Genomic DNA, 21,321 nt, shown 5'->3' with positions numbered 1-21,321 from the left:
GTGGCATTTATTCTTAGGCCTTTCAAGGCAATCGGACACTGCATTTATGATTTGTGGCATTTTGTTCCAAAAATGTGTTTTGCTAAATTAGACCTCCTGGTGGCGCTATAACAGGCCAATGTGAAATGGGTGGCATTTCTTCCTTGGCCTAGTGGGAATGTGCGTGTGAAATTTCACGGAAATTGCAAGCTGCGTTCATGATTCGAGGCATTTCGTTCAAAACGGACCAATCCTGCAAACTTTGGAAGCCAACCTTAGCCAATCAGGATGGAATATGGGAAATCGGACAGATCCGGGTTGATCACATGACTATAGAGATACTGTGTACCGATTTGCATGACGTTTGGATACAATCTGTAGGAGTAATGTCAAAAAATGGGTTTTGCACAAATCGGCCTCCTGGTGGTGCTATAACAGGCCCATGTGAAAAATTTGGGGCAGAGGTTCTGAATTGGTAGGGAGTGTGTGTGCACAGTTTCGCAGCGAGCGGGCCAATGGTGCCGGAGATTAGCTGGTAACACACGGACAGGACACACGGACGGACGGACGGACGGACGGACGGACGGACAGACAGGGGGTAAAACATACTCTCTCGCCATGCCTTTCCATATGACCATGATCACATGGTCATATCATATGACCATGATACTGACATGATACTGACCTTGATACTGACATGACACATGATACTGACATGATACTGACCATGATACTGACATGTTACTGAACACGATACTGACATGATACTGACTGATTTTGACAAATTTGATAGGCATATCTTCCATTTTTTACTGGAATTTCTTCAATTTTAGTGTAGTTAGTGTGGTTGCCCGAATGGGCAACCAGACTATTGTTATAGATAAACTTTATTCTTTCTTTATTTATAGATAAACAATATTTCTAATTGTATCACAGCCCACAGTTTATTTTTCCCAATTTAGTGCCATATGTCAAAATGACCGGCTTCACCGGGAATCGTGTGCTTGTATTTTGCTAAGAGATTGGTTGCATAGTTTTATTGATATTGATTTATTAGTGCATTAAATTTCCCCATCCACTTTAATGAAAAAGTGAAAAAACTCAAATTCAAGTATTTTTTTCTCTGAAACCGTAAGAGCTAGAGTTACCAGATTTGGTGGGGAGGTTCATGATTTAGTCCGAAATTATTTAAAAAACACATTACACCAGTCGGCCTCATGGTGGCGCTATAACAGCCCACTTTACGTTTTTGGCCTCTAACTTTTGAACCGTATATAGGTCCTAGAATAAAAATCTTTTTCCCTCTAGATTCCTTGGGTCATGACGCAATTCCCCATATAGGCCACGCCCATTTGCGTCAGGATAGATTTTCCGCCATTTTGAATTTTCTTCAAAACACACTTTTAGCTCCTCCTCCCACATATTTTCTCCAAATTTCACAAAAATCAGTACACATGATCTCTGGACCCATGCGATAATCTGGAGTGAAACAGAATTTTGATAGTCCGTACCGTTCGTCCGTAAATGGCTTCCGAAGTTAGTAGGAGGGGCCCGTTTTACCAAAAAGGCCAAAAATCACGAACGAAACGTCCGGTCAATCCCAAATTTGAATCAAATGTCGAGGGTGGTTTACTCAACGAATCTCCAAAAGCATTTCCACTTTGATCCACAGGGGGCATCACAAATGCACAAAACGTAACCGTTTGATGCAAAAACATGATTTTTGGGGGGATCACTCCTCTCAAAATGAAAAGCAGGTGATCTCAGGAGTTACAGGACGATGTCATTGGCCCGCTACATTTGTGGGAGGGGCCTATTTATTTAGTGGGAGGGGCCTATTTCTTAAAATCAAAACGCTATGTATCATGAACGCAGGATCCAATCATCACCAAATTCGAATGGCACGTCGCGCGGCCTCCGACGGTATTCCTCCAAGCGTATTCCTCAAGTCCCGGCGGCCGCGACCGGCGTCGGCGCAACCACACTTTGCAATTTCCCAGAATTCCCAGAATTTCCCTAGTTCTGGTGTTGTTTGGCTTTTGTTGTTGTTGTTGTTGTTGTTGCTAATGATGCATGTTTTTATTGGCTATATCCCCCAACCCCCTTGCCTTTTTGACAGGCATTTCCTCTTGTCTGACAAGGTTGTTTTTTTTCCCCTACATTTTGGTGTAGGCCTTTTATGGTGTTATATGATGTTAAAAAAGTTGATACTGTCATGATATTGGCATGATACTGACATGATACTGACCATGATACTGACCATGATACTGACCATGATACTACCATGATACTACCATGATACTGACATGATATTGACATGATACTGACCATGATACTGACCATGATACTAACATGATACTGACCATGATACTGACCATGATACTACCATGATACTACCATGATACTGACATGATATTGACATGATACTGACCATGATACTGACCATGATACTAACATGATACTGACCATGATACTGACATGATACTGACCATGATACTGACCATGATACTGACCATGATACTACCATGATACTACCATGATACTGACATGATATTGACATGATACTGACCATGATACTGACCATGATACTAACATGATACTGACCATGATACTACCATGATACTACCATGATACTGACATTATATTGACATGATACTGACATGGTACTGACCATAGTACTGACCATGATACTAACATGATATTGACACTTGCCATGAAACTGAGCATGATGCTGACCATGACACTGACCATGATACTGATACTGATTATAAGATGTAATACTGTTCTCAGCAATTTGACCAGTTATGGCCCGGACGGCTGGCGTGGCGGTCCGGGCACAGCGTGTCCCGGACTTTGCTGCGTGTCACTTCCATCTCTCTCTCCCCATTTCCTCTCAGACTACTGTATACTATCTAATAAAAGGCAGATAAAGCCAAAAACAATTATATAAAAAAACAATCTTAATGTAACAAATTATTACGCTATTATATTATGCAAAAACCCGTTATTGCACTATCGCTCATGATTTTATTACATTATGAGCTTTTATGACATTTAGTTTATTATATTATGAACTGTTATTACGCCGTTATTACATTATGAGTTGCTACAAGGTGCTCTATATCACCAAGATGGCCGCCAGGGGAAAGGGGCGGGCAAGTTTCTGATAGTAATTTCTCCCCATTATGTTCAGTTGTGTGTGTTCAGAGATGTTATTAATAATTGGAAATTAAAAATGTATGTTTCCTGCATTTTTGGGTGAGCGGGGAACATAGAACCTTTTTTTTGTTAATGGGGAACATAGAACCTTTTTTGGGTAAACGGGGAACATAGAACCTTTTGTTAGGTAAAAGGGGAACATAGAACCCAGGGAACATAGAACCTTTTTTGGTAAGTGGGGAACATAGAACCTTTTTTGCAGGGAACATAGAACCTGGGGAACATAGAACCTGGGGAACATAGAACCTGGGGAACATAGGTACGGTCCCGAACTGAGTTATGGTGCATGAGAGGATGTAGACCTGGAAGTATTGTAAGCAAACTAGTTTTAGTGAATAAGTCATGTTTGCCGGACCCAGGGGGTCTGGCTTACATGAGGCTTTGTACCTGTTTTCTCCATACATGGGCTTTGTCCTTAGGCCCCAGCCATACAAGTCTGTCCCCCTTACGTCCATACATGGGCATGTTTTGGACCTGTTTTCTCCATACATGGGCAAAAAACAGGTTTTGGTCACTTTGTCCTTAGCCATAAAAGTCTGTCCCCCTTACGTCCATACATGGGCATAGACACAGGCTGACACGTCATGTGAAGTCTGGGTCTGGCAGAACCAGGTCTCCTGGTCTTGTTTCTAAATACTGAGACACAGACGGGAGGACACTTGGGCTTACACTGTGAGGGTTGCTTTTTTTTATATAACGTTGTGCTGTTCTTAGAGACGGACCCCTTCTTTCTTTTTTTCCAACTCTTTCGCTCACTGTAACAAACACAAATTCTCCCTTGATTTAATCCATCTCTGGGTGAGTAAACGATGGTAACAAAATAATTTGGGGGGTGAAGCAGGTGCATAGCCATGGGTGGGCATAGGTAGGCCTGGGCCCACCCATTTGTTCTTTCTGCCCACCAAAAAGAAATATAAAAAAAAGAAATTATAACTTTTTATTTTATTTTGTTTGTCATATTCAGCCATTCTGATAACAGTGTATATATAGGTACCCGAGATACGTCACAAACCCGCGAAAAGGATCAAAAAACGCTAATAACAGCACGGTCCGGGTGGGCACACATGCACGGGCGCTGCGCGTGTGTGCATGTGTGCCCGCCCGCGACTCCCTAGGCCCAGCCTCGGCTACCGTTCTGGCTACGCCACTGGGGTGAAGTAATACTTTAAAAACAATAAGCAAATGAAGCATTTACCTGTGTTTTCCATCTTTCCAGCCCGTTCAGACGATCATAGTCCTGTAACAGAGGTTCCAACAGAGACTCCCATGTCAACAACAACAACAGACAGTCCAACACCAAGCAGTGAGTGAAGAACAGACTGTTTTCATTCACATTCTTTCACGATTCAACCTGAATGATTCAACCTGTCTTCTCGTCTCTGCCTCCAATTTGCTCAACTCACTCTACAGATGTGCCATTCCAACTCTTCACGCTTTCCTGAACGTTTTCCCCATGTTTTTTTCACTGATTAGCCTCTCTAATTCTACTGTCTTGCTACTGAAAAGAAGTGTCACTCCTCGACACTTCCAGCAGAGGTGCTCACGTTCAGAGTATGGATGAATGCATGGTTTTCACACTAACTCACTTACTGTCTCTCCCAGTGAGTTACAGACACTACACTAATAAATATATATAAATATATATATATATATATGTATATGTATATATATATATATGCACGCACGCACGCACGTGTGTGTGCGCACACACACACACACACACACACACACACACACACACACACACACACACACACACACACACACACACACACACACACACACACACACACACACACACACACACACACATAAATACATATAAATACATATACACACAATCAAAATTAAGAGAGAGAGAGAGAGAGAGAGAGAGAGAGAGAGAGAGAGAGAGAGAGAGAGAGAGAGAGAGAGAGAGACACAGACAGACAGACAGACAGACAGACAGACAGACAGACAGACAGACAGACAGACAGAGAGACAAAAACAATAGCAACAAAAGTATTTGGGGGGGGTGAAGTACTCCTTTAAAAACAATAAGCAAATGAAGTATTTTTTCCATCTTTCCAGCCCGTCCAGACGATCATACAACAGAGACTCCCATGTCAACCACAACAACAACAGCAGACAGTCCAACACCAAGCAGTGAGTGAAGAACAGACTGTTTTCATTCACATTCTTTCAGAAGAACCTGTCTTCTCGTCTCTGTCTCCAACTCTCTCTAAGTGGCTTATTTACAAAACATTCCTTAACGGTGAATCTAGAATCCAAAATTTCAGAAAGAACTTCATGAATGGAATTAATCAGAGACTCCACATAACAGCAAAACAATAACAAATCTGTCCATATAGTCCGAAACAGCGCTCATAAGTCCGATCTCTTCATGTTCTATATTTTATTCTATGGTTATAGCGAGAATAAACTTTTAAAACATGTGTTTACCTTGTTTACTGTAAGTCACTCTGGATAAGAGCGTCTGTTAAATTCCTACATTGTATTTCATGTATATTCCAGGTCACCAAATGATCCGCTTGGTGAACGGTACAGATGGGTGCTCTGGCAGGGTGGAGGTGTACCACCAGGGTCAGTGGGGGTCAGTGTGTGATGACCTCTGGGGGATGGACGAGGCCCAGGTAGGGATGGGACTATTATCCACTTTTACTGTTAACTGTGATTTTAAATGTCACAATGAATTAACCCTAGAGGCTCATTATAAACATGATCTACAGGGCTGTGGTCTAGGGCGCCATCTAGAGGGGGTCGCCGAAATGGGGGAAAAAGGGTGGTGTAGTATTCTGAATGATGACACTTGCTCGATCAGTATTCTATCATTTTCGTTTCCAAGTCACATCTCTGTGTGCATGATGTAAGGTTGTAGGACTCGAGACCGGTCTCGAGTCTGCATTTTGATTTTCTCAGTCTCGTCTCGGTCTCGCCCATGATCTTGACTTGGTCTCGGACTAACAGTACGTTAAAAAAAAAAAAAAAATGTAATAACTTTTTTTTTTTTTTTTGATAAAAAAATCGGTAAAATCAGGCAAAAATTAGAATTAAATAACATAAGCCTAACCTAACCCTAACCTAACCCTAACCCTAACACCGAAATAAAGTAACAAAAAAACGCCCCAAAACGGCCACAATCCGCGCAATAACCACACATTTTCGCAACCCCTCAGTCATTTCATCCTGGCGCCGGGCCTGCCTGTCTGTCTGTCTGTCTGTCTGTCTGTCTGTCTGTCTGTCTGATGGGTGAATTAACCTTGTGATACTGTCTGTCTGTCTGTCTGTCTGTCTGGGGTTCTCCCCCAGAAACCTTTGAACACCACCTGATTGGGATGCTATCAGTGCATTGAATGGGACATTAACAGAGTATAATGTCATTTCCAGGTTGCAGGGTTAACAGGTTTGATACTTTTATCAGGCTTTACTAGCGTGCGTGGGGTAAGTAGGGGTAAATGTTATCATTTAATCCATTACGAAGCTAAACAGAGTTGATGACTGAAGCAATTAACTCTTTAACTCCCACAGTAATAGTGTTAGTGTGAGCGATTTTACCAACCTTTGAACAATCATGGAATATTTTCTGTGACTGCTGTCCTCACGGCGATCGCCTCATTACACTCACGGGGGTCTTGTAGAATAGGAAAACATTCTTATCCGGTTGCGGTAATCCGTTGTGGCCAGTTGAATGTGGCTTGTTTTTGCCAATAAAACAACAGGAATGGAGATAAAGCCATTTTCCCACAGGAAATAAACAGATAGTAAAACACATTTTTAAAGGGTCTACACCATGAATTAAAAAAAATATATATATATTTAATATCATATTGTTTATGTCCCTCAAACGTTTTTCAAAAGGTTTGAGCCTAAATCAAGCCTCAGATATACTCATTCCAACTAACTTCTCTCTGGCTTATAAAGCACTTTCACCTGCAATACCACATTGTCCTGTTTGGCACGGGGCGCTATTGAGCCAGTTTGTATGCATGTTATCTCCTGGTTCTGTGTGGAAAAAGTAAAAAAAAAAAAAATGTATGGGGGGTTGTAACTGAAAAACAGGAGGAATTGTTTAAATCAGTTTGGCCTGTTTTGAGACCAATTTACAGAAAACCCCAGATTTGCTGTGAAAGCCTGAGTGTTCAAACTGGGGTATTTTTGAGGATAGAAGAGAGGTAGGGGAGACCAAAAACACACAAAAAAGAAGAAAAAGTTAAAATTCATGGTGTAGTCCCTTTAAATAAAATGAAGCAACTGTTAAAAGACGCAAAATAAAACCTCTAATTTACAAATGCTCATATGATTTTTGTGGAATATATGTATATGCGTAAGAATTGCGATAATGGTGATTATTTCTCTCACTATAATGGTGTCATCAAAATCCATAATGGTCCCACCTCTCTGCCCAGGTGGTGTGCAGGGAGGCGGGCTGTGGCGCAGCTCTCTCTTATGACACAAGGTTTTACCACGGCTCCTCCAGCGGTCCCATCTGGCTGGATAACGTCAACTGCAACGGAAACGAGTCTTCACTGTCACAGTGTGAACTGCCTCCGTTAGGACGCCATAACTGTGGGCACCACGAGGATGTAGGGGTCCAGTGTGAGTCGGGTAAGGATACAGACGTTCATTTAAATGATCACTACAGGACTTTTGGATAGCAGTACATGATCGCATTCAGATAATGGTCGATCCAGGTATTCCTTTTGATATCCGCTTATTCATATTGGGAGACCCCTTTGGACCCATTCCAGATGTAGGAGGATCTTATAACTCCTCCTACATGTGGAATGGGTCCAAAACAAGGGCTCAGCATCCGCCTTTCAAATTGAGTCTATATAGGAAGTGGCAGTTCATATGAATGGCCTGTAGTTTTGCTGTTTTACCCCTGCTGGTGTCAGAAGAAATAACTCTCAATGCAAGTGGGTGGGTCTTTGCCGAACTTTAGACTTGATTTTATTACCTTAATAAACAAGATATGACACGATATGACGCGATTGCTGAAAAATAGGCTTCATGGAACAGCCAGCCAATATGCAATGATTTGCGCGTTCCCCACCATGTGACCGGAGTGAATCTTAGGGGGACCAAGTATCTTTTCATTATAATATATAATATATATATATATATATATATATATATATATATATATATATATATATATATATATATATATATATATATATATATAAAAATTAAGAGAGGCAGGGACGGAGAAAGACAAAGAGAGAGAGAGAGAGAGAGAGAGAGAGAGAGAGAGAGAGAGAGAGAGAGAGAGAGAGAGAGAGAGAGCTCTCTGCCCCCTCTCTCTCTCCTCTGTCTCTCTCTCTCTCTCTCTCTCTCTCTCTCTCTCTCTCTGTCTCTGTCGCATTGTTTGGGGTGGCCGAGAGGTAGTGGAATCAGTTTGTTTTAGGAGGTCTACATTGTAATCTATATCTATGTATATTCCAGATCACCAGATGATCCGCTTGGTGAACGGTACAGATGGGTGCTCTGGCAGGGTGGAGGTGTTCCTCCAGGGTCAGTGGGGGTCAGTGTGTGATGACAGCTGGGGTCTGGAGGAGGCCAGGGTGGTGTGCAGGATGCTGGGATGTGGTCCCGCCATGCAGGAGGTCACCGATGCTCACTACGGCGCCTCCAGCGGTCCCATCTGGTTGGACAACGTCCGCTGTAGTGGAGATGAGACTTCGCTCGCAGGTTTTTATCCACGGGTTTCCAGCGTCCCATGAGGCCTTGCCAGAATGATGGTCAAACTAAATGATCAATGGCTCTACAGTAGCTCTTATAGCAGTAGATGAACTCCTGTCCTGGGATTTTGACGGCACATTTTGTTTTAGTTTTAGTCATTTAGTCTTTTGAATAAAATTCCATTCAGTTTTAGTCATATTTTAGTCATCTCTGAACTGTAGTTTTAGTCGACAAAATATCATAAACATTTAGTCGACTAAATCTACAATTGATTTAGTAGACTAAAATGTATTTTGGCGGTGCCTTGATGGCGTCGTAATGGCTGATTTTACATGAAATGACGTGTCTTTTAGTTCTACTGGATCTCTTCTCCACTAGATCCCTCACTAACATTTTAGTCTAGTTTGTATTTGTTGACGAAATAGTCAATATATTTAGTCTTAGTTTTAGTCATCATAGCTTAGTTTTTATTTTGTTTTCGTCAGTGAAAAAAGGTAGTCGACCAACATTTTTCGTCATGGTTTTAGTCGACGAAATCAACACTACTCTGCATGGGGATTAGATGGTGCTTGTTAAATAGCTCTGTATTGTGATAGTAATAAGTGTGTTTGTTCAGTAACAGGGGTTTCCATGTCTCTCCAGCTTCTTAATAAACAGAATATACATTTTCAGGTGGTTGGAACATTTTGAGCCAATCAGGAAAGAGTACCCATGTATCAGCTTAAATGTTATACTGTAGTGATCCAGTTCTCTGCTCATTTCTTTGTGTCATCACTTCATATTCCACTTGTTTGCTCTGCATTCTGTGCAAGTTCTCTCTCCTGATTGGATAAAACAGGTATACCGACCTGAAAATGCATTTTCTGTTTACTAAAGAGCAGGAGAGACATGGAGACTGTTGTTACTGAACAAACACTCTATATCAATGATTACTATCACAATATAGAGCTATTTGTACACTTATTTCAACTTTAAATATCCCTTACCATAAGCTTGCTTCCTTCATAGACTGTGACATGCAGGAGCCTGGGGTCCATAACTGTGACCACAGCGAGGATGCAGGGGTCATGTGTCATGGTAAGATGGACACAAAATAAAGCTGAGTTTGAAGTTCAATGGCAAGAGAGAGATATTCACCAAAAAGAAAGAAAGAAAGAAAGCAAATGATGTAATTACCTGGGTTTTCTGTCTTTGTGTCCCGTATTGGCCACGACTATGACTGGACAGCAAATACAACAACAACAAGTACAACAACAACAACAACAACAACAACAACAACAACAGACAGTCCAACACCAAACAGTGAGTGAGGAAGACTGTTTTCATTCACATTCTTTCTGAAGAACCCGTCTTCTTGTCTCTGTCTCCATTTTGCCTCCAAATCACTCATTTTGTCTCATTTACAGTTCCAGCTCTTTACATTTGAGTCTTTTCCTTGGTTCCTCAGCAATAAACACAAGATAAGAAAGAGGAGAATAAAAAGAGAAGGAGATCCAAAAAGAACGAGTGGAGGGGAAGCGACTGGTTCCGTAGAACCCAGCTCCTCCCCTTATTAACCCAGCTCCTCCCCTTATTTAAAACCACCACAACCTGAAAACAACCCAAATATCAAAACCTGCAAATCACCTCAAATACTAAAACAAACATCTCCAAACTAGACTGCTGAGACCTCCCACCCACAACTAACAGATGTATTTCCACAGGTCAGTGTCGACTCAGAGAGACAGGAGAGGTGACAGAAAGAGTAAGGGAGTGACATGAAGCAAGGCCAGTCCACACCAATGCAACTCCTTGCAACCATTATCCCCAATGGCAGTTGCAAGGAGTTGCATTCATAGATATAGAAACCTAGAGATACCTCACTGGCCTCTGCAGTTCGTTGGAGCAACTGGTATCGCGGCCGTCATTTTAGTTTAGGCAAACTGAGACTCAAAATCGCGGCCGTCATTTTAGTTTAGGCAAACTGAGACTCAAAGTGACTACTGGCCAATCACAGCGCTCACAGCGCGTTGATTACTGGCCAATCACAGTGCGTCTTTTCCGGGACTTGTCAGTGCAATAGTTCTCAACCAGTGGTCAGTGGTCCGGGGACCACCAGTTGTCCTTGAGGGGGTTCCAGGTGGTCCCCAGCTAAATGATGCAGAGTTGATAACCAAATGGACCCTTATAGATCTTTAAATCTTGAGTATAACATTTCACACTCTCAAGAGTCAAATTGTTAAACATCTGCATTACTTACTATACAGGTACACAATTAGAGAACGTAAAGAATTGTTATTTTGACAGCATCTTATCGAACAATAACAACATATTCTGTTTTGGGTGTGAGAGGCTAAAGCTCATCAAACGGTGTTCCGAATGGCGAATAAATAATGGACCTTGATATGAAAAAGGTTGAAAACCACTGTTCTAATGCATTTATGTCCATTGAAGCAGACGGTCTCTCCACAATTAAAATCATCACAACTCCCTGAATTTTCGACCTATTTTCAAGCGGTTAAGTTTGTCACAAATGCGAGACATGGGGTTATGGATCCAGCTTCAGGGAAGCTTTCCTACGCTAAAATGGCGCCCAAGATACCAATGCCTCAGAGCCGAGGGAGGCGTCTACCTTTATATGTCTATGGTTGCATTGGTGTGGACTGGCCTTAAAACTGTTTTGTTGCAAGGAGTTAATGAGACTGTTGCATTGGTGAATCGGTCCCGGCCGGGGACTTGGCTGTCCTGGCATCAGAGTCTATGTGGTACACACCCTGACCATTCAGCCATCTGGTCACCTTATACTGCAAGTATGTTGGGGGAGAAAAAGAGAAAGAAAGGTAAAAGTCACAGGGGAGGACAACTTATCTCCCACACGGAGTTCAGTTTCAGATTCAGTCAGCTGACGGCTGCTCAGAAGGGCGGGGGTGGGGGTGGGGGGGCAGTATAGGCGGGCAGGGAGGCAAACCGGTGATCTTCTTATTACCAGATGAATCCTCTACTCACTAATTGGCTACAGCCGTCTAAAAATCAACCAATCCATGAATCAATCTGTCTGTCTGTCTGTCTGTCTGTCTGTCTGTCTGTCTCTCTCTGTCTCTCTGTCTCTCTGTCTGTCTGTCTCTCTGTCTGTCTGTCTGTCTGTCTGTCTGTCTGTCTGTCTGTCTGTCTGTCTGTCTGTCTGTCTGTCTGTCTGTCTATCAGAACTTAGCATTTGACCTAAAAATGATGACCATGCAGACGAGCCCCGTTTGGAACCTCACTCTCCACGATAGCTCTGAGATGAGGTTCCACTGGGTCAAGCCCCGGCGGAGGCTGAGACGAGCAAAATCCATGATTTTTACAATTTTCCGAGACGCGCACAGATGTTTGCAAAATTGTCGGAAAATAAAATGTAAGCGACGGGTTGAAACAACCGTTTAAACTACTTATTTGGTCAGCCTGTGCCATGTGTTCCCATTCAACCCCCAACCACCAGGTGTCAGTACTGCCCCCGATTAAACTTTGATTGATTGAATACTGTATTATCAGTTTGCAAAAAGTACAGCGGTACAGTTAAACAATAATGCTAAAAGGATAGCACAAAAAGCCCTAGGGCTTGTTTCCATTGTGGTCCTGTGTATCCTGTGTATTCAATTAATCAATGGGAAAACATGGCACAGGCTGACTAAATAAGTGATTTAAACGGTTGTTTCAACTCATCGCTAACATTTTATTATGCAAACATCTGTTAGCGTCTCGGACTACCTTTACTTTTTGGATACGATGTGCAGAAAAGGGTTAATAATCGTGGAACCTCATCTCGGACTATCGTGGAGAGTGAACGAGATTCCACGAGGCTATACATGCAGACATACCTTGGTCATTTGCTCCCATGTTTATGTTACTTATAGGCTTGTTTTTGTCTTGACCACAATGTTGAAATGTTATTTAGACAGATGCTAGGTTTCATTGTTTACCTGGCATCCTATAGTTTTAAAAGTACAGATTATGTTGATATTATATTGTTTAGACTGATGCTAGGTTCATTGCTTACCTGTGATCCTATATTTTACTGAGACACTACACTGTCTCTCTGTATTCTATGATCCTATAGTTTACTGAGACACTACACTGTCTCTCTGTATTCTATGATCCTATAGTTTACTGAGACACTACACTGTCTCTCTGTATTCTATGATCCTATAGTTTACTGAGACACTACACTATCTCTGTATTCTATGATCCTATAGTTTACTGAGACACTACACTGTCTCTGTATTCTATGATCCTATAGTTTACTGAGACACTACACTGTCTCTCTGTATTCTATGATTCTATAGTTTACTGAGACACTACACTGTCTCTATGTATTCTATGATCCTATAGTTTACTGAGACACTACACTGTCTCTCTGTATTCTATGATCTTATAGTTTACTGAGACACTACACTGTCTCTCTGTATTCTATGATCCTATAGTTTACTGAGATACTACACTGTCTCTCTGTATTCTATGATCCTATGGTTTACTGAGACACTACACTGTCTCTCTGTATTCTATGATCCTATAGTTTACTGAGACATCCTATAGTTTACTGAGACACTACACTGTCTCTCTATATTCTATGATCCTATAGTTTACTGAGACACTACACTGTCTCTCTGTATTCTATGATCCTATAGTTTACTGAGACACTACACTGTCTCTCTGTATTCTATGATCCTATAGTTTACTGAGACACTACACTGTCTCTCTGTATTCTATGATCCTATAGTTTACTGAGACACTACACTGTCTCTGTATTCTATGATCCTATAGTTTACTGAGACACTACACTGTCTCTCTGTATTCTATGATCCTATAGTTTACTGAGACACTACACTGTCTCTCTGTATTCTATGATCCTATAGTTTACTGAGACACTACACTGTCTCTCTGTATTCTATGATCCTATAGTTTACTGAGACACTACACTGTCTCTGTATTCTATGATCCTATAGTTTACTGAGACACTACACTGTCTCTATGTATTCTATGATCCTATAGTTTACTGAGATACTACACTGTCTCTCTGTATTCTATGATCCTATAGTTTACTGAGACACTACACTGTCTCTGTATTCTATGATCCTATAGTTTACTGAGACACTACACTGTCTCTCTGTATTCTATGTATGTGTTTACCTTGTTTACTGTAAGTCACTCTGGATAAAGAGTGATACAATGATAAATGCCTACATTGTATTTCATGTATATTCCAGCTTACCAAATGATCCGCTTGGTGAACGGTACAGATGGGTGCTCTGGCGGGGTGGAGGTGTACCACCAGGGTCAGTGGGGGTCAGTGTGTGATGACAGCTGGGGGATGGATGAGGCCCAGGTAGGGATGGGACTATTATCTGCTTTTACTATTAACTGTGATTTTAAATGTCACTATAGGGGCTGGTTGGGGTTCCATAGGACTGTATCTGCTGCTCCATGTCACCGTAGTGGGTCTAACATCCGGCTCGAAGGACCAATAGTCAGAATATATGTAGCTTGTAGGCAAATTAGGGCCTAGTTAAGATGCCCATCCTCCTCGGGGCTCCTTAATCCTAGAGGCTCAGTATAATCATGATTAAAATGATAATGACACTGCCTTTATCGCTTTTAATAAAGGTTAGTGACACACATTTAATTGTCCTAATGCCCAGGTGGTGTGCAGGGAGATGGGCTGTGGTGCAGCGCTCCGAGCTTTAGGGTTTGCTTACTACGGGCCCCTCCAGCGGTCCCATCTGGCTGGACGACGCCCACTGCATGGGAGACGAGTATTCACTGTCACAGTGTGAGCTGCCTGTGTTAGGAGACCATAACTGTGGGCACCACGAGGATGCAGGCGTCATGTGTGGTAAGGATACAGACACACATTTTGGAAACAGGATATAATACAGACAGAAGTATTTATTTATTTTTCTTAAATTTCTATCCCATGATTATGTAACCCATTTTTCACCCAGTGCCAATTGCCTAAGCTTGTAATCCTCTCCCTCAGCCAGCCTGGGGAGAGGCCCCGAACTGAGCTCATGCTTCCTTCAATGCGTGAGGAGCGAGCAAGCTACTTCTTATCCCCTGACAGGGGGGAGTTTCCCGGTAGGACGTAGCGCGTGGAAGGAACACGTTATTCCAACCAGTTCTTTCCCCTCCATCAGGCCGCCCCGGCTGACCAGGGGGAGGCAGTATTTAGGGGTTAGGTGAGTCCTAGGTGTGAGGTCTAGTGTATCACCCTAGCATAATGAGCAGGGGTTAGGTGACTCCTAGGTGTGAGGTTTAGTAGTAACCTGGTCAGTTTGTTTTGAGGTCTGAAGTTTTGCTTTTTAATATCTTTGAGGTACCAGAGTACCATGAGGTGCATGCAGTCAACATGACATTGGATGAGGATGAGTGGCTCCAGCTAGAGGTTGACTTTCTTGATCACTTTTTTTTACTGTAAAGAGTATTTATATATAGACCCTCCAGAAAAATGCGATTATGCGATCGCAGAATTTACCGCATAATCATCAAAATGGCGAATAATTATGCGGGGGTAACGTTTTTTCAAAAAGGCTGCATCGCATAATATGCACTTCGCATAATATGCACTCGCATAAAATGCACATCGCATAATATGCACATCGCATAATATGCGATTCGCATCGCATATTTCCGCATATTTCGCAACTTTTCACAACTTTCCACATATTTCGCAACTTCCCGCAATTTTACCGCCTAAAATTGCGGATATTTCATCGCATAATCAAGGATGTTTGCCCGCGTTTTTTCTGGAGGGTCTATATATAGCATATATAGTATATCATTTATATATAACAACCGAGTATTTACCTGTGTTTTCCATCATTCAGGTGATCATGGCCCTGTATCAACAGAAGCTCCAACAGAGGCTCCAACAGAGGCTCCAGTAGAAGCTCCAACAGAGGCTCCAGTAGAAGCTCCAACAGAGGCTCCAACAGAGGCTCCAGTAGAAGCTCCGGTTAGAAGCTCGTCGTCAGAGGAGCCGTTAAGTCTGCATGCTAACTTCATGGTGGGTCGTTCTGGGGAGGTGAGAGGGGCCGTGGACCCCGTTATGTTTGACATGGTGGTCTCTGACACCGCCAGCGGATTCGTCAAAGAGGAAGCCTGGGGATACAACAAGGACACAGGTACACAGTGGTGGCAGAACAAAATACTCAGATTCTCTTCTTTATTTGAGTAGAATAAGTCATGATAATACTATAAGTAATAATACCACCATGTAGAAATAAGCTCTGTTACAAGTAAAGTCCTGTAATCAAAAGTCTACTTAAGTTAAAGTACAAACGTATCGTATATCGACATCGTTCAAAAAATATACTTACAGTACCGAAGTAAATACTCACAAATAGCCTATTTCACAATTCTTTACAAAATAAATGTGTAAAATAACAGGGAGGGACTAGAGGAGAAGAGATCCAGTAGAACTAAAAGAAAAGTCATTTTATGTTTGGTTGCGCTCGGGTGTTGCGATCTGAAAATAGCCGTTTCTACAAGCTCACAACGCGTCGCAGCGCGACACGTTGTGAGCTTGTAGATCGGCTATTTTCAGCATGCAACCAAGTGTAAAATCTGCCATTACGACGCCATCAAGGCACCGCCAAAATACATTTTAGTCGACTAAATCAACTGTAGATTTAGACGACTATAATCGTACCAGGCCTCACGGCTCTGTACTAAAGTATAATGACCTTGTTGTGATCCTCTGACGGTACACAGGTCTCTACACGGCTCTGTACTAAAGTATAATGACCTTGTTGTGATCCTCTGATGGTACACAGGTCTCTACAACGGCTCTGTACTAAAGTATAATGACCTTGTTGTGATCCTCTGATGGTACACAGGTCTCTACACGGCTCTGTACTAAAGTATAATGACCTTGTTGTGATCCTCTGACGGTACACAGGTCTCTACACGGCTCTGTACTAAAGTATAATGACCTTGTTGTGATCCTCTGATGGTACACAGGTCTCTACACGGCTCTGTACTAAAGTATAATAACCTTGTTGTGATCCTCTGGTCGTACACAGGCCTCTACACGGCTCTGTACTAAAGTATAATAACCTTGTTGTGATCCTCTGGTCGTACACAGGCTCTACACGGCTCCGTTCTCCGGTGAGTACTGCGTCACGGTGACATCAGCGCTGTGTGTGGGGCTCACAGCGCGGCCTGGGACCTGATGGTGGACGGCCGGGCGGAGAGGACCTGCAGCCTGCAGGCCGGGGTGGTGGGGGCGCCCTGCTACCACGGCTACTGGCTGGAGAAGGGCCAGACGCTGTGGCTCAACATGAGGTCCGGCTGCGTCTGGGGGCTCACCGTGTCCGGGACGGCCATGGAGAGCGCCATGGCATACTGGTACGATTACTCGTACGATTACTTACTCGAATACTTTGCTATGTGATTCACATTGTGATGGAAGTCTGATGTCATTTACACAATCCTACCTGGGTCACTTTTTTTTTCTCCCATTCTGAATTCCCATAGACGTGATTAATCTCATATAAGAACTGTGTTCAAAAACAAACAAATGAGAACGGCAGTTTGACTCATATAGATGAAGCATGCATATAACGGCGAGAAAACGCCAAATTCATTAAATATATGAGTGACTGACTATGGTAAACGATACAGAGCCACCTCCCTGACAATATCTATATAATATAAACGATACAGAGCCACCTCCCTGACAATATCTATATGATATAAACGATACAGAGCCACCTCCCTGACAATATCTAAATATATAATGTAAACGATACAGAGCTCCCTGACAATATCTAAATATATAATATAAACGATACAGAGCTCCCTGACAATATCGTCGGGACAATTTGTTTATTTTTGGACCACGATTCTTATATGAGACGATTCTAAGATGACCCAATGTTATTCTCCATGGAGAAATGACTGACGTCAGGACTTCTGTACTCTATTGTTACTTTTACTTGAGTAACAAATCTGAGTAAATTTTTCCACCACTGGGTACTGGTGAAATAGTACTCACATGCAGTACTTTTCTTAGCAAAGTCATAATTTGTTGTAGAATTAAAGGGTCTACACCATGAATTTCATTTTTTTTTGGTTTTTAGTATTTTTTGGGCTCCCCAGTGTCTCTTGTACCCCAAACATTTTTTTTTTTAACATTCAGTCATTCATTCTCATTTCAGAGATTTTCAGAATGGGCGTGTCTGAACAGGCCATTTAGAATGCAGTGACATCACTTGCCTTGCCATTGCATTGATGCTGGCCAGACAGAATTGCTCAGTAGCCCCCCCCTGCCCAAGAGGACGTTTTGGTATTGCAGCTGAAAGTGCTGTATAAGCCAGAGACAATTGACTTGGGATGAGTATATCTGAGTGATGATTTAGGCTCAAACCTTTTGAAAAAGGTTGAGGGACATACACCATATGATATTAAATATCAAATATTTTTTTTTAATTCATGGTGTAGATCCTTAAATACAATAACATGAACCAACAATCAGCCACAATGGGCAGACAGTGAATGAATAAAATGTTATTTGAACCTGATCTGTAGAGCATGTTAATTATACAATAATACATTTGCACTCAAATAAATAATAGCTCTCTGTCTTGTTTGTGTTTTATTTTGACAGATTATGTACAAATATAATTATGTTCATGTACATGCATTTGTTTTGTCAATAAAAACATCAAAACTATCATATCGTCTCCCTGCTCTTCTACTCAGACATTTAGATAGATGCTGTGGTCTAGGAGGACCCCTACTGGTAGATAAGTGTTACTGCAGTAAGCAGACCCGCTCCAGTGGATCAGCGGTTTACATTTCAGCACTCAGGGCCTCTCAGGCCAGAGAGGGACCAGGGTTAGAGTCCCTGATACTGGTAGTACGTGAAAGTTATGGATTGCAGCTTAAAGTAAAAACCCTCCAAGCAATTCATATGTAAACAAACGTCCAAAAACAAAAGCCATTGGACAGATCGTCTATGTATTATTCAGTGGTGGAAAAATTACTCAAATTCTTTACTTAAGTAAAAGTACCAATACTGCAATATAAAAAATACTCTGTTACAAGTAAAAGTCCGGAATAAAAAAGTGTACTTGAGTAAAAGTACAAAAGTATTGGCATCAAAATGTACTTAAAGTACCAAAAGTAAAAGTGCTAAATATTTGAAAAATAGCCGATCTACAAGCTCACAACGCGTCGCATAGATCGGCTATTTTCAAATAGCCCTAGGTATAAAATAGGGCTGAAAGTGGTTAATGTATGTTTTATAATATCATAGTTTATATCTGAAAAGTAACTAGTAACTAAGTAAATGTACTTAGTTACTTTCCACCACTGCTATTATTTGATGACTTTTGATTGAAGACAGCCGGGGCAGGTATAATAAATAAGATGTTCTTCCTGCTCCTTTTTCATTGGTGGAATATGTTCAATGAATGTAAAACCATAAATGGAATTAAATGGAATAAATAAAGATGAAATGAACAATGTGAACAGAAGCACGTTTCTGAAGCTTTTAAACTAGTTTATAGTCTTTTTGGCACCATTGTATAATGGTACCACTGTAGGCCTACTGTTTGCAAAGTGTTAATAAAGTATTCAATCAATGACTCACTCCTGTTTTTATACCATGAGCCCATTTTATGGGGGAATTGTTGTATTTAATTTTTTTGCAAACACACACTTGATTTATTATATAGTGTCATTTTCTAAGTTGAAATAAAGCAATATTTAAAACTTGAATATGAATATTTATTAGAGAATGCATTACAGCAGTGGTTCTCAACCAGTGGTCCGGGGACCACCAGTGGTCATTGAGGGAGCACCAGGGGGTCCCCAGCTAAATGAGTTAACATAGCGTTACTAATCATTTTAACCACTTAGCTTTGGTTATTCAAAAATAGCAGATCTACAAGCTCATAGCGCGGCACCGAGTGCCGCGCTATGAGCTTGTAGATCTGCTATTTTTGAAAAATCTTGAAAATGTGTGCATATCCTTGAATATATATATATATATTTTTAAAAGCGAACATTTTTAACTCAAATCTTTGCTTCTGGGACAACATTTTCAGATGGGGGTCCGCGGCCAAATGTAAATCACTGCATTACAGCACTGTTGATTCCTGCATGATTCTGTAACACAAACAGCCCTATGGCTTGATTCCATTGCGGTCCTTTGTATTCAATTCATCAAGTAATAAGTGTAGTGTTGCTGTCCTGCTCCAGGGTCACAGAGACAGTAAGTGTGTTTTATCTACAGCAGATCTACAAGCCCATGTGCTGTGAGCTTCAATCTTCACCATGTGCTAGAGTTTGGAGAGTTTGGGATCCCCAACCCCCACACAGCTGTGGTGTAACACCCCCGCCCCCGCCCCCCGCACACACACACACACACACACACACACACACACACACACACACACACACACACACAGAGGGAGAGGTGGGGGAGAATGAGAGAGAGAGAGAGAGAGAGAGAGAGAGAGAGAGAAGAGAGAGAGAGAGAGAGAGAGAGAGAGAGAGGTGGGGAGAATGAGAGAGAGAGAGAGAGAGAGAGAGAGAGAGAGAGAGAGAGAGAGAGAGAGAGAGAGAGAGAGAGGTGGGGGGAGAATGAGAGAGAGAGGTGGGGGAGAATGAGAGAGAGAGAGAGAGAGAGAGAGAGAGAGAGAGCATGGTGAAACAGGAGAAGTGCTGACGTTGCAACATAGTGAATGAACCAAAAAACGCACCGACTCCATTCACTGTAGACTGGTTCTGTCTGCAGGCAGGGTTCTACTGGGTTCTACTGGGTTCTACTGGGACCAGCGGTACCATCATGGCCATTAAGGTCCACAGCAGGCAAGGTTATTATAGTTTCTATTTTTCATTAACAATTTTTTGTTTGTTTTTTATTTAAATATATATAGTTTTTACTTTGTTTTACATTTCAGTTTGATTGTGTTTTAAAGTGGGATTGATCGTGTTTTTATATTTGTAAAGGTCAAAGGACACAGTTTGATGTTTTTCTATTAGTTTCAGGTTGGGGCATTAGAGGGGTGAGAGTCAACAAGTTAATATCATTTAGTAGTCAAATAGTTCAATAATAGTCAATTAATATAGTCTTACATAGTTAAAGTTTTTTTGGTGTAAAGACTAGTTTTTATTTTAGTATTTCAATTTTCAGTACTTTTAATTCTACATCTCAGAGGAAAATGTTGTATTTTTACTCCACTACAATTATTTGAAAACTTTAGTTATTATTTATTACAAAGTTTGTAATACAAACCACTTCAGACATTTGAAAATAGCAGATCTACAAGCTCACAGTGCATCACAATGCGGTGCGTTGTGAGCTTGTAGATCTGCTCTTTTAAAAAGATTTGTATACATTTTGAAAACTTGAAATGGGACATTCTGCATAAACTGGTCAAACATTGGGCCAAATGTTAGTCTACTGCAGTCACAGTG

The 21,321-nt window shown here is 41.6% G+C and overlaps 2 protein-coding genes and 1 pseudogene across 3 annotated transcripts in view; 2 read left to right on the top strand and 1 right to left on the bottom strand.

Annotated features, from left to right (window-relative positions):
* Window positions 1-17,066, top strand: part of LOC308099342 (scavenger receptor cysteine-rich domain-containing protein DMBT1-like) — a gene marked incomplete at both ends in the record, with an annotated part of 64,846 nt that extends 47,780 nt beyond the window's left edge. Inside the window, 10 exons of the mRNA XM_080448086.1 lie at window positions 4,415-4,501; window positions 5,713-5,831; window positions 7,605-7,803; window positions 8,644-8,889; window positions 9,889-9,957; window positions 14,103-14,221; window positions 14,581-14,728; window positions 15,720-16,016; window positions 16,855-16,870; window positions 16,979-17,066. Of these exons, the coding sequence (XP_080304212.1) occupies window positions 4,415-4,501; window positions 5,713-5,831; window positions 7,605-7,803; window positions 8,644-8,889; window positions 9,889-9,957; window positions 14,103-14,221; window positions 14,581-14,728; window positions 15,720-16,016; window positions 16,855-16,870; window positions 16,979-17,066 (1,388 nt within the window). The remainder of the gene's footprint in view (window positions 1-4,414; window positions 4,502-5,712; window positions 5,832-7,604; window positions 7,804-8,643; window positions 8,890-9,888; window positions 9,958-14,102; window positions 14,222-14,580; window positions 14,729-15,719; window positions 16,017-16,854; window positions 16,871-16,978) is intronic.
* LOC308097960 (parvalbumin beta-like) overlaps window positions 1-21,321 on the bottom strand; it is a 212,342-nt pseudogene that overhangs the window by 145,504 nt on the left and 45,517 nt on the right. The window lies entirely within an intron of this gene.
* nags (N-acetylglutamate synthase) overlaps window positions 17,066-21,321 on the top strand; it is a gene marked incomplete at its 5' end in the record, with an annotated part of 15,921 nt that continues 11,665 nt past the window's right edge. The window contains 2 exons of the mRNA XM_080448085.1: window positions 17,066-17,241; window positions 20,101-20,113. Of these exons, the coding sequence (XP_080304211.1) occupies window positions 17,066-17,241; window positions 20,101-20,113 (189 nt within the window). The remainder of the gene's footprint in view (window positions 17,242-20,100; window positions 20,114-21,321) is intronic.

The sequence above is a fragment of the Gymnoscopelus braueri genome (genome assembly GCF_963280865.1).
Source record: "Gymnoscopelus braueri genome assembly, chromosome: 13".
Taxonomy (NCBI): Eukaryota; Metazoa; Chordata; class Actinopteri; order Myctophiformes; family Myctophidae; genus Gymnoscopelus; species Gymnoscopelus braueri.
The sequence above is the reverse complement of the archived record's forward strand: the minus strand, read 5'-3'. Positions and strand labels throughout refer to the sequence as shown.